Raw genomic sequence first — 12522 nt, 5'->3', positions numbered from 1 at the left:
AAGGTGCCCTACTCCTTCCCACAACGTCTCGCTCAAATACGCAATCGCCCTCTTTATTTAAAGAGAAAGGAGATGAGTTATGATCAATTGTAAAAACAAACAAAAATTAAACAGAACGAAACAACGCAAATCCACGTAAAAACAAAATTAAACAAGTGTTGTGTTTCACCTTTTAAAAATTTTCCTCTTGATAACATAAACCTGCCAAAAGTGTCACAAGCAGTTACAACAGCTCCTCCATCTCGATGCAATACTATTTGGAAATACCGACTGCTCAGCTAAGAAAACGTACGACTAACAATTTAATTGAGTTGATATTTGCTTAATATCAATTTTAATCATTCTTTCGGAGTCTTCGCGCGTGAAGCTCAGAGAATTGCTTGGGAAAGAGTGTGGTGACTTGTACAGGGACATGGCACAATGAACCAGTCCAGACTCGAGCCCTCACATCCCGATTCGGAGTCCAGTTGACTACATTCGAGATTCGAGTTTGTGCCGTGCACGTATTCTGCCTTAAGTTCGGAATAAAACCTTGAACTCTAACAAGGATTTCACGATAAAACACACTAGCCCCAAATAAGCACGTTTACAGCAAACTCAACAAAACCATAATCTTGAATGCAAACGTGGTATTTAGGGAACTAGATTAATAATTACCGTCGAGTCGTAAGCACGTTTCACACTTAAACGAGAAGAAAGGATTCCAACTTTCATGTGCACACTGAAGTCTTCAAATTCACGACGAATAACGAGAGGTTTTGGCATCAAAAAAAGCGTTACAGTAGGTCCTGCTTAAAAGACCAATAAAAGCGCGCGAAATAACTGACTAGTGTTGACGTGAATGCTTGTGTAAAGGTCTTTGTGAATTTGAAGTTGAGTGTTTTAAAATTTTCAGACACTGCTAATCCGACCAGCAATACAACTGTTTAATCGTCTCTTTCACGGCCTGTCTTCTCGAATTTTCCAAGCATAGAAGACTGGGTTGAGTGCAGAGTTTAACGTAACAAAGGAAGTCCCTAAATGCAAATGAGTAAGAGTGGCTCGCCTCGATTCAGTGCCAGCTCCACGAATAGCTATTACTATACCATATGGAAGACACGAAACCACCAAGGTAAAATGAAACCAGAGAGCAGTGCTAACCGTCTTTTTGTATCTTTCTGCGTTCACTTGACTTCTACCTTTGTTAGGCTGTTCAGGATGTTTGTGGTCCTGCCATTGAGCTTGTTGACGGCGGAGCTTTGTGTAAATTGCAATGTAGCAGAAAGTAGAGGTCACCATCGAAAAAACTACACCAATGCAACTGATTATCGAATAAACAGGAAGGATAAAGTGGTTTGTTATTCCACTTATGATGCAAGCAATCCAGCAAAGGACTAGAGTTGCTTTCACTCGCCACAGAGTTACCACTTGACGATATCTCAACCTAAGCGTAAGAGCTAGAAGTCTGTCTATACATTGCAGTCAGTTATTCCACTTATGATGCAAGCAATCCAGCAAAGGACTAGAGTTGCTTTCACTCGCCACAGAGTTACCACTTGACGATATCTCAACCTAAGCGTAAGAGCTAGAAGTCTGTCTATACTTATTGCAGTCTGTCTATACTTATTGCAGTCTGTCTATACTTATTGCAGTCTGTCTATACTTATTGCTGTCTGTCCATACTTATTGCAGTCTGTCCATACTTATTGCAGTCTGTCCATACTTATTGCAGTCTGTCCATACTTATTGCAGTCTGTCCATACTTATTGCAGTCTGTCTATACTTATTGCAGTCTGTCCATACTTATTGCAGTCTGTCCATACTTATTGCAGTCTGTCCATACTTATTGCAGTCTGTCCATACTTATTGCAGTCTGTCCATACTTATTGCAGTCTGTCCATACTTATTGCAGTCTGTCCATACTTATTGCAGTCTGTCCATACTTATTGCAGTCTGTCTATACTTATTGCAGTCTGTCCATACTTATTGCAGTCTGTCTATACTTATTGCAGTCTGTTCATACTTATTGCAGTCTGTCTATACTTATTGCAGTCTGTTCATACTTATTGCAGTCTGTCTATACTTATTGCAGTCTGTCTATACTTATTGCAGTCTGTCTATACTTATTGCAGTCTGTCTATACTTATTGCAGTCTGTCCATACTTATTGCAGTCTGTCCATACTTATTGCAGTCTGTCTATACTTATTGCAGTCTGTCCATACTTATTGCAGTCTGTCCATACTTATTGCAGTCTATCCATACTTATTGCAGTCTGTCCATACTTATTGCAGTCTGTCCATACTTATTGCAGTCTGTCCATACTTATTGCAGTCTGTCTATACTTATTGCAGTCTGTCCATACTTATTGCAGTCTGTCTATACTTATTGCAGTCTGTTCATACTTATTGCAGTCTGTCTATACTTATTGCAGTCTGTTCATACTTATTGCAGTCTGTCTATACTTATTGCAGTCTGTTCATACTTATTGCAGTCAGTGTGAGGACAGAGACGCCACAGAAAACGAGCTCTAAGGTTCGGTTCATGAGTGAGGCATAGTAACAAATTGCAGAATGTTCCTGGGATATTATATAGGCAAGATGGAACTGTTGGAAAATGAGTCCAACGTTGAGATCAGTGCAAGCAAGATTACTGAACAAACTTTTCGATGGTGGATGAAGGGAAGAAACCTTTCTGAGGGCGAAGAGAATGAGACTATTCCCCACAATGGCTGCAACAGATATTAGAAGATCAAAAAAGGAGAGAAATAGAAGAAGATTTCGATCACAGACGCCCGTGAAGCAACGAAATTGATCACTTCTGGTTTGGTTTGTCATGATCATCCGTAAGGTTCTCCATGTAAGTTTATAGCAGTTACCACTCTTTCATTGCAAAAGGCGCTTAGAACTCTCCTTTTCAATGCCGCAGAACGTCGAAAGAAAAATAAACTGAACGTCGAAAGAACGGGTCTAGTACTAGTTTAACAAATGACCAGACGATGATGTTTGAGTCTTTCTAGCGATGTAGGCCCTTCAACTCGTCGGGATTGAAGGGGCGTTTCCTGAAGAAAGCGGGCGTTTCCTGAAGAAAGGGGCGTTATTGAAGAAAGCGTTTTGTGTCAATATAACTATATTTTCTGGTAATCTTTTCATATGATAATTTTCAAATATTTCCTGCGGCTTATTTTTCATTTTTACTTTAAACGAGGCACAGAGGTAGATTTATTGCTTGTTTTTAAGCTAGCTAATTGCGGTGCCAAAACTGTTTTTCCGCACGCTGAGGCGTTCTTGTTTCAATACAATTTCAATCAATTTCTTAAAAGTTGTGTTTTCTCTTCAGATCCTAATCTTATTCATCCAGTGGAAAATTGATATCGTGCTAAGATTTTCAAAAAAGATTTTGCAGCCTGGCACCTATGGCCATTGATAAGTTTAAGAGCATCACTTTTCACTTGCATTTTTCGGCGTGGCGGCAGATTAGCTCTGCAAAATGAGTTCTGAATTCAGGGAACACACTCGCAGCAAAATTATTCACTCCTTTGATACAATCAAAACGAAAACATCATAACCAAAGACCAATAAAAACAGAATACAAAAATTTTAATTAGTGACATGCCGGGTAAGAACCTCTATTGCCCAAAGCAAAGAAAAAAATTAAATCATTGAAGCTGTCTTTGTGAAAGTGAAATATTAATGTTCATGCCAGCTTTGTCCAACTTAACCTATACATAATTTATCAAATGCTTAGTTGATACGACTGATCGCTTAGATAAACTGATTTCTTCTTCTGTACTTACCCATGTTTACGAAGGCTTTGGATTCTTAGCATAAAATAACGAGAGCATCTTTTTCCCCTGTCCGCCTGAATGAAAAGTGTGCATGGAAAACAGCCGGAGCTCTTTACGAATAAACACTAAAAAAAAAAAAAAAAAGTGGCATCTCTTATGGCGCGCGGTTTATTCTAAGAGGGTACGTTTTGCCTCTGATTTTTTTTCTGTTTTGATGGATGACATTAATAGGGGACCCAACTCTTGACATGACGTTAACGTAGTTTACTGTACATTTAGAAACCAATTCAGCATCCTTTTGTTACATTTTTACCCAGATCCGCCGGCGGCGACAAAATTGTTGACACATTGATCTTTTCAACCTCTATTACCTCAGGTTTTGTCTCTTTTTTCCCTCGTTAAGTTTACCCATTCGCCCCCTCTCCCTCCCCCCCCCCCCACCCACAAAACAATGTTGTATCATCATCATCTTTATTTAAACACGGCATTAACAATTTATTATTACACGGCTCGGGCAGTCAGAGGGCCAATAACTAAAATCAACCAATCAAAATGCTCTATTGCCGGTCAATATTCTCTCAGTATTGGACCGGTCACTGTCCCGAATGGTCCCGAATGATACCGCACTTGTGTCCCTTTGAACTTCAGTCGTATAATAAATCTCTTATTAACCAAGCTTGCTCGGGACCGTACTGGCAGAATATCGGCCCTCGGTCTTTTTTCTACGGACCTCTCTGCGCTCGGTCCGTACTGTCAAGACCTCGGGCCGATATTCTCCCAGTACGCCCCTCGCGCTTGGTTAATAAGAAATATATATAGAAGCTACAACTAATTACGAAAAACTCTGTATGGTATGTATAAACTATGTTTATTAGTCTAATTTAAGATATTGCTAACTATTACAGAAGGTAAGTTAAATTAAAGCCTGTTTTGCATGAATGCCGTGTCTGAATTAATTAACAATCGTCGGAAATTAGCCAGAGATGTTGCTTGCCTAGCAGCTAAAGGTAGGCTGTTGCAGAGGACTGCACCCTACAGCCAAAGCTATTTTTATAATAGTTAGTAGGTGGCAAGGGAATAGGAAGCTTATTTTCAGAATCGCGCAAATTGTAAGAAGTAATCACATCAATCCTTTGAATGAATTTCGAGGACAAATAATTGGGTGTGAGGCCATTTAAGGACTTAAAGACCATCTCAGCCTTGAGTTTTTGACGTCGAGTTTCTAAACTGTCCCAGCCTAATTCTGTAAGTAGTTGGTTGGCGTCAGCATCATAACTAGAGTGAGTGAGGACGCGGATCGCACGATTTTGCAGTTTCTGTAGTTTGTCAGATAATGTTTTGGCACAGCTACCCCAAACAACACTACAATAGTCGAAGTGCGATTGGACTAACCCATGTTAGATATTTTGTAAAGTTGCAGGAGGAACACAGTGACTTGTTCGTTTAATAGATCCAATACCAGAGGAGATTTGTTTTAGATATAGCGTTGAAATGATTACTCCATGTTAAACTTTCATCAATTAATACACCAAAAGACTTGGTAATATTGACTCTGTTTAATTGGGCAGGAAGAACGGTTAGACTGTTTAATTTTTGTCTTGACCCGATGATTAACATAAATTTAGTTTTCGTCATGTCGAGAGGCAATTTATCGGCAATAAGCCGACGGTTTATATTTGACAAGTCCTGATTAAAGAAGCCCCAATGGAGCAGATGTCGTTGTCAGCATAAGTTAGGTGAGTATCATCCGCATACATTCTTGGTTGCGAATTTAATAGGCAAATCATTATTATATAAGAAAAAAAGCAGAGGTCCCAGTATTGTCCCCTGGGAAATCCCACACGTTAAAGTGCAACTTTTAGAAAGGACACCATCGACCGCGCATTTAAGCGTACTATTGTCTAAGTAGGAAGAGACTAATTCGTAGGCATTTCATACGACTCCATATGAATATAGTTTGGATGATAAAATAGGGTGATTGACTGTGTCAAATGCTTTTTTTGGATCTAAACAGACAACAGCGTTAATACAGCCATGATCCATATTAAAGGCCCAATTATCAGTGGCTTCGAGCAAAGCGGTATCGTATTTCACGATCTTTTAGCCAACACTGAATGGGGGATGGGGGTTCTGCTAGTGAATTAGAGTGTGGTAGAAACAGGTCTTTTATTCTTCGCACAAATAGAACTCTTCAACATGATGTGTCAACTAATTTTGACGCTGATTGAAGATAAAAATTACAATAAATTTTCGTTTTGTACCTCCCCCAAAGTCTTGTTACCTTTCAAGTAACAAACGTAATATGACATTTTCTACCTTGATATCAGTCAATCAGTACTGATCATTTTCAAGATATACATTCAACATTACGGAACTAAATCAAAACAAGAGTGAAAACTAGAACTTTACGATGCTTCATTAATATTAATGTATAAAAAGTAAAATCATGATACTTAATCTGTCAGGGTCGAAACTGATGTAACGTCACAGTGATAAATTTACATCAAGCTAGAATACTTAACATCATGGTGGTACACTGATGTCCAGGAAATAAATCTGGAATCTGAAACATGTCAAGTAAATTTAAAACAAGGAAGTCGATGGTTACATTGCGGAAGTAAACTGATATCAAAGCAGAAATGATGACATGGCTGTCAATTAGATATCAAAGTAGAAATACGGAATATGAAGGTGGAAAACTGAAATTATGGTAGAAAACAAAACATTAAAGAAGAAACTTACTAATATCGTCGTGGCAATAAAGCGCAACACTGCGATTATAAATTCATATCTGGACGAATAACATTGAATGTATATCACTATCCAGTTTTGTCAATCAGGGCAGAAGAATTGATAGCAAGGCTTAATTTATTTTAAGATGGGCTACGTACTTGAATGCAACTTCGCCAAATAATTCTGAAACGAGTGGTGTCCCAATCATCATTGCCACGGTACACCGTAAAAGTAGTTATCGCCCAGAAAGGTTCGTCTATTGACAAACAGCGGAAGAAACGGAGCCAGACCTCTGAACGTGGGCAACAATGGCGAACTTCGCAACTTTATCATCAGATTTACCACTGGGATTCCTTGCGTCTCTTTTAGCTTTCAACATATTCCTCTCCTTTGCTGCATCTCTGGGTAACGTTTTGATCCTTTTGGCACTTAATAAAGTTTCCTCTCTGAATTCTGTGACAAAGCGCTTGTTTCGATGTCTGGCCATGACTGACCTTTGTGTGGGTCTCCTTTCACAGCCTCTGTTCGTAGCTGGTATAATACTTGGTTCTGTCAACACCGAATTTAAGGCTCAGTACTACCTCCGTGAAATTATTTATATCTCCAGCTATGTTTTGTGTGGAGTGTCTATGTTGATATCGACAGCCATCAGCGTTGACAGGCTTCTTGTCCTAATGTTGAAGATTAGATACAGACAGGTTGTGACACTGAAGCGAGCTCAAGCCATTATACTTTTAAGCTGGTTGACTGCTGTTTCATGTGGATTGCTTCGTGTCTGGAGTCAAACGGTTTCAAAGATTGTGGTTTTTGTGGCCAGTTTAGCATCTCTAGCAACTTCCGTGTTTTGCTACGTAAAGATCTATCTCAACTTACAGCGGCGTTGGGCTGAAGTAGAAGACACCCTTGAAGAAGAACACTCAAATGTAGGAGAAGAAGGAGCAGGTGCAACAAGAGCAGGAAGAGTCGTAGAAGAAGAAACAGGATCTGGCGAAGAAGGTAAAGGAACAGCAACAGAGGAAGTAACAGTAAGAACACGGACAGCAAGAGGATTACTGCAACAACGATTCAATGGAAGAGTCGAACTTAATATCGAACAATATAAGAAAACAGTTTCCAGCATATTTTGGGTACAATTGGCCTTAGTGGCATGCTTTGCTCCTTTCGTAATAGTGTCGATATTGAGACAAGCAGTGATCCAGGGAGAAAAAATTTATGGTATTTGGCTATTTACAGCAACTTTAGTTTATTTAAATTCATCTCTGAATCCTTTTCTATATTGCTGGAGGATAAGAGAAGTGAGAATTGCTGTGAAGAACACAAATATTATCAGAGCGTTTTGTGATTGTTTGTAGCTCTAGGATGCTTTTATTTATGTCCATAGACTTCGGTATTCATGAACATCAGTATCTCGTGCAAATTTTTTCTATCGAAAAAAACACTTTATCATCAGGAAGGAATCACGCAGCTGTTGCCTTAGGAAAAAATAGTCATAGCTAGGAAGGACAAAAACGCACACGGATCAGAAACTGAAAAGAGAAGCTAATTCGTAGAGAAAGCCCTGCAAAGCATTGGCGTAAAATAATTAACAGAATCTACATTATTTAACATGTTTAATAAATATGGTACCTGCTCACTAAACACGAGTTAAAATGCGAAGATTATGAATAAAACATGGAAGTAAAAACAATACAGTCTAATTAGAGCTACGACATCTGTCATCGGAAAAATCAGACGGCGGAGGGGGGGATTTTTTTAACCAATAGAAACCGCTGAAATCGTTAACAATGCAACACGGACTCTCAGATCGAATAGTGGTCGCCCCAAAAAAGTTCATTTTCTGCCAAAAGAAAAAAGTCATAGCCACAAGTGTGATCGTGAGCGCCAATGATGACCTTCACAAGCCAGTTATCTTCACAATTACCAATTGGGGTATTAACATTTCTCGTAGCTTCTAACATTATCCTCTCCTTCACTGCATCTCTTGCTAATGTTTTGCTCCTACTGACATTTTATAAAGTTTCCTCTTTGCATCCTGCTGCAAAGCTCCTTTATGAATGTCTGGCCACTACCGATCTTTGTGTGGGTCTTTTTTCACAACCTCTGTTCGTGACTGTTTTAATACTTTATATTGATCTTGGCAGCAACGACATGGAAATTTTGTTTTACGTCGAGGAGATTGTTGATATATCCGACTATGTTTTGTTTGGAGTGACTGTGTTGATATCGACAGCCATCAGTGTTGATAGACTTCTTGTCCTGTTGTTGAGGACGAGATACGGACAAGATGTGACACTGAAGCGAACTCAAGCCGTTATACTTTTATGCTGGATAACTGCTGTTTTATGCGGACTGGTTCGTGTCTGGAGCCAAACGGCTTCGGAGATTGTCTTTTTTGTGGCCTGTTTGGTATCTCTGGTTACTTCCGTGTTTTGCCACATAAAGATCCACCTAAAATTACAGCGGCATCAGGCTGAAGTAGAGGACAACCCTAGCGAAGGACAGTCAAACGCAGACGCAGAAGTAGGGGCAGGAGAAGAAGGAGCAGGCACACCAACGAGGACAGAAAGAGCCGCAGAAAGACGAGCGGGAGCAGCAGTTACGGGAAGAGGCAGAGAAGAAGGAAGAGTAAGTGCATGGACAACCATAGGTTCACCAAAACGAAGATTAAACGGAAGAGGTCGACTGAACATCGAGCAATATAAGAAAACAGTTTCCAGCATATCTTGGGTGCAGTTTGCTTTAGTGGCATGCTATATCCCTTTCATAATAGTGTCAATATTGAGACATGCAACGCCTATTGGAAGAACAATTCATACTCTTTGGTTGTTTACGAAAACTCTAGTTTATCTAAACTCATCTCTGAATCCCTTTCTTTACTGTTGGAAGATCAGAGAACTGAGAAGGATTGTAAAGGGCACAGCTAAGGCGTTTCGCTGCTGTTTGTGATTCGAAGTTGCCTGTATTTATGCGAAAAAACTTCCTCGTCCTTAAACGACAGAATCTCTAGCGAATAATTTAAGTTTAAACAACGCTTCAATATCATAAAGGAATCGTTGAATGCTAACAAGCAATTGCTCTTGCGGAGTACAATTTTCTTTTCTTTTTCATATTCTCATGGTAAGAATAAGACTTTTAAAATATCCAATAGTCTGGATCATTTGCCGTGTAATATTGAGAGCAATTGATTGAGTTCTCTTTATTTCTACTTATTTTGGGCGAGTATTCTAATATCTACTCACGAATAAACAAAAACATTTTCGTCAATTAAAGACATCTTTTTACCCGATATGTCCTGTTCTTGCTTATGTTTACCAAATAACTTGCGTACTGACTGAACAAACCGTTTCAGTTTGAAACCTAAAAGAGTCTAGGTCTACCCTGTCCATTTGTGCATTTCCTTCAGTTCACAAGCAAGCGGCGTTTTTAATCAAGGAAGATTTTTCATTGTCTTTGCTGACATCTCGATACATACATTCATGGCGAACCACTGCTTTCCTTTTCATTTTTGATGATCTTAGAGCTGACTTTACCCTAGAGTCAGGAGGTTCAACCTCAAGAATATATCCAACCTTTATTTTAAAATGCGTCATGCTTGAATATGAAATAAGACCACATTCTACAACAAAAAAGTTACGTAAACCACAAATTTGGCGGGTAGGTAATTACTATCTTATATTTTGTTATTAGTAAATTCTAGAAGGATAAAAAACAAAGTCTAGCTGAACTTTAGGTTCTCTTGAACATTGACTTTGTGATGAAAACACCGGCGTTCGCGTCAGCCCTTATAAAAGGGCCAAAGTGTCGAAGTCCTTGGGTGGAAGTCCAAGTGTGGAACTCAAGTTAATTTTTTTTTCACAACCAGTTCTCATCTGCTTCCAAAGACAAAGGGAAAATGTTTAATGATGTATCATGAATGAAACATGCGCACGAGCTATAAAATATATTTTAGGCCAGTTGAGAAAGAGTCTTGGCTTAAGAAAGAAAGGATGTGAATAGTTAATAATGTTTTAATTAGTATTTTAGTCTCTAAAATCATTGAATTTCAATTAGTCAATTTAATTTTTGCTAACGGGTATAAAAAGCGACGTCAATTCTAGAGAAATCGCGTATTGAAATTATTGTAATATTAGAGACTAGATTGCTAGTGAACTCCTCTAAATGTCGAATAAAAGAATCTATGAGAACAAAACAATTTGGATATATCAACAAAGTTGAAATGGTAAATTGGCCACCGTAACGATTACAAAAGCTGACGTTTCGAGCGTTAGCCCTTTGTCGGAGCCCCCACCGACGAAGCCCCAAACAGTTTCTTTGGAAACTATCAGCCTTTATTTGAGTCAGTTTGCTAGACATAACGTCTCGTAGTCACGTTCGACGCACGTGACTACGTGCGTCGAACGTGACTACGAGACGTTATGTCTAGCAAACTGACTCAATTATCGAACACGTTCCTGGCCTCGGCCCACAAAATTTCATCACAATATCAGCCTTTATCTATGATGTTACGAGGATCGAATTACTTTTACTGAATCTGTCACGCAATATCCCAGACTTTTCTGGAATTATCTATAATCTGTAATATTCCAGAAACTTCTTTCATGTGACTCAGCAGTTTCCAAAAATAGTAAAACTTGTAATACGGTATAAATAGTAATAGAACATTCTAGATAACTAAAGTAAATCTATAAAAGCTGGCTTGTGAGAAGTACAAAAGAGATTTGCCCGAGGGCTTACCCTCGTGGCTCGCTGACTGAACTTGTGGAAGCTATGATATGACAAGGCTATGACCTTTTGACCTTGCGATATCCGGAGAGAAGAAAGAGATGAAAAAGACGATAGTCGAGAGAGGAAGAAGATAGAGAATGCAGAGTTTACTATGGAGTCCTCCGGAAGAGTTTGTGTACAAGGAAAGAATGCGATAAATCAGGAAAGCCAAGCGCTGTGGTCTTCAGTCGGCGGATGTTGGAATTGGAAGTTGATCAAGACGACGAACACTTACACGGCATGAAGGATTGTAAGCCTGCTTTATGAACTGCTTAACTTAATCTTTAACCTAAGTCAATTAGACAATGTAAAACTAATTAAATAATAGTTAAAATGGGTAACTGCTTGTTGTTACATTTTTGTTGCGTGCCATATATCGTACTCGGGAGTCTATTTTCATATATGCTTTGTTAGCGGACATTTGTTGGTCATTCGTGCACGTCACAATGAGAACAAAGATGGCCGTAAATTTATCCCGACGAGATTCCGGGATAAATTTACAAGCATAAACACTGTTGGATGGTTTCTTTCACTTTGCGCCTCACTTCAGTCATTTTCCAGAAGTAAACAATTGGGTTTAATGTAGAATTTAGGTAGACCAGTGTTGTAGTAGATAGCCAGGCGATGTAGATCATTTTGCCACGAAAACCGACACTTATCAGCATGGACACTGAGAGGAATGGAACATAACAGGCCAGTAACACTAACTGCACCCACGCGATACTGGATACTGTCTTCTTGTATTGTGCTACTTCGTTGACCTTTCTGTGATAAAGACGGTCTCTGACTTGAAATCGCTGATGATGTAACCTACACCAAATTTTCATGTGAGATGAGACTGATATTATTGACAATAGACCTCCAAAGAATACAGCGATCTTCAAAGGCGCGTGATAATTCCACAAACGCACCAATCCGCACGAAGCAGCCAAGAACCAGATGCACGCTACCACAGAACGAACTCGAGTTACTGTGACCAGTTGCCGGTATCGCAACCCTAGCAGCAAGGCTAGAAGTCTGTCTAAGCTAATTGCGGTCGCCGTGCTTACTGATGCACCACACAAAGCGTAGCTGAATATGCTGGTTACTTTGTCATCTTCAACATCGTCCGCGTTCATCTCCAACTGGGCGATACGAAGTAGCAAATTCACGAATAATGGTTGCGTTATCGACCCAACGCAAAGATCAGTAAATGCCATGCAACGAAACAGTAGTTTTGTTGGAGGATGGAGAGATATCTCTTTGCAAAGAGCTATAAGAA

At 39.4% G+C, this 12522-nt stretch overlaps 2 protein-coding genes across 2 annotated transcripts; both read left to right on the top strand.

Moving 5' to 3' along the window:
* The first annotated feature begins 6563 nt into the window (after window positions 1–6563).
* On the top strand, window positions 6564–8178 carry LOC148731924 (uncharacterized). Its single transcript, XM_088762106.1, has one exon. The coding sequence runs from the start codon at window positions 6806–6808 to the stop codon at window positions 7847–7849; it is 1044 nt and encodes a 347-aa protein (XP_088618232.1). The 5' UTR covers window positions 6564–6805; the 3' UTR covers window positions 7850–8178.
* A 75-nt stretch (window positions 8179–8253) lies between these two features.
* On the top strand, window positions 8254–10012 carry LOC148731923 (uncharacterized). The gene has a single exon (XM_088762105.1). It carries the CDS (start codon window positions 8382–8384, stop codon window positions 9441–9443), a length of 1062 nt encoding a protein of 353 aa, XP_088618231.1. The 5' UTR covers window positions 8254–8381; the 3' UTR covers window positions 9444–10012.
* Window positions 10013–12522: the final 2510 nt, after the last annotated feature.

Source organism: Stylophora pistillata, chromosome 5 (genome assembly GCF_964205215.1).
Source record: "Stylophora pistillata chromosome 5, jaStyPist1.2, whole genome shotgun sequence".
Lineage (NCBI taxonomy): Eukaryota > Metazoa > Cnidaria > Anthozoa > Scleractinia > Pocilloporidae > Stylophora > Stylophora pistillata.
Note: the sequence above shows the minus strand (reverse complement) of the source record. Positions and strands in the feature narration are given on the sequence as shown.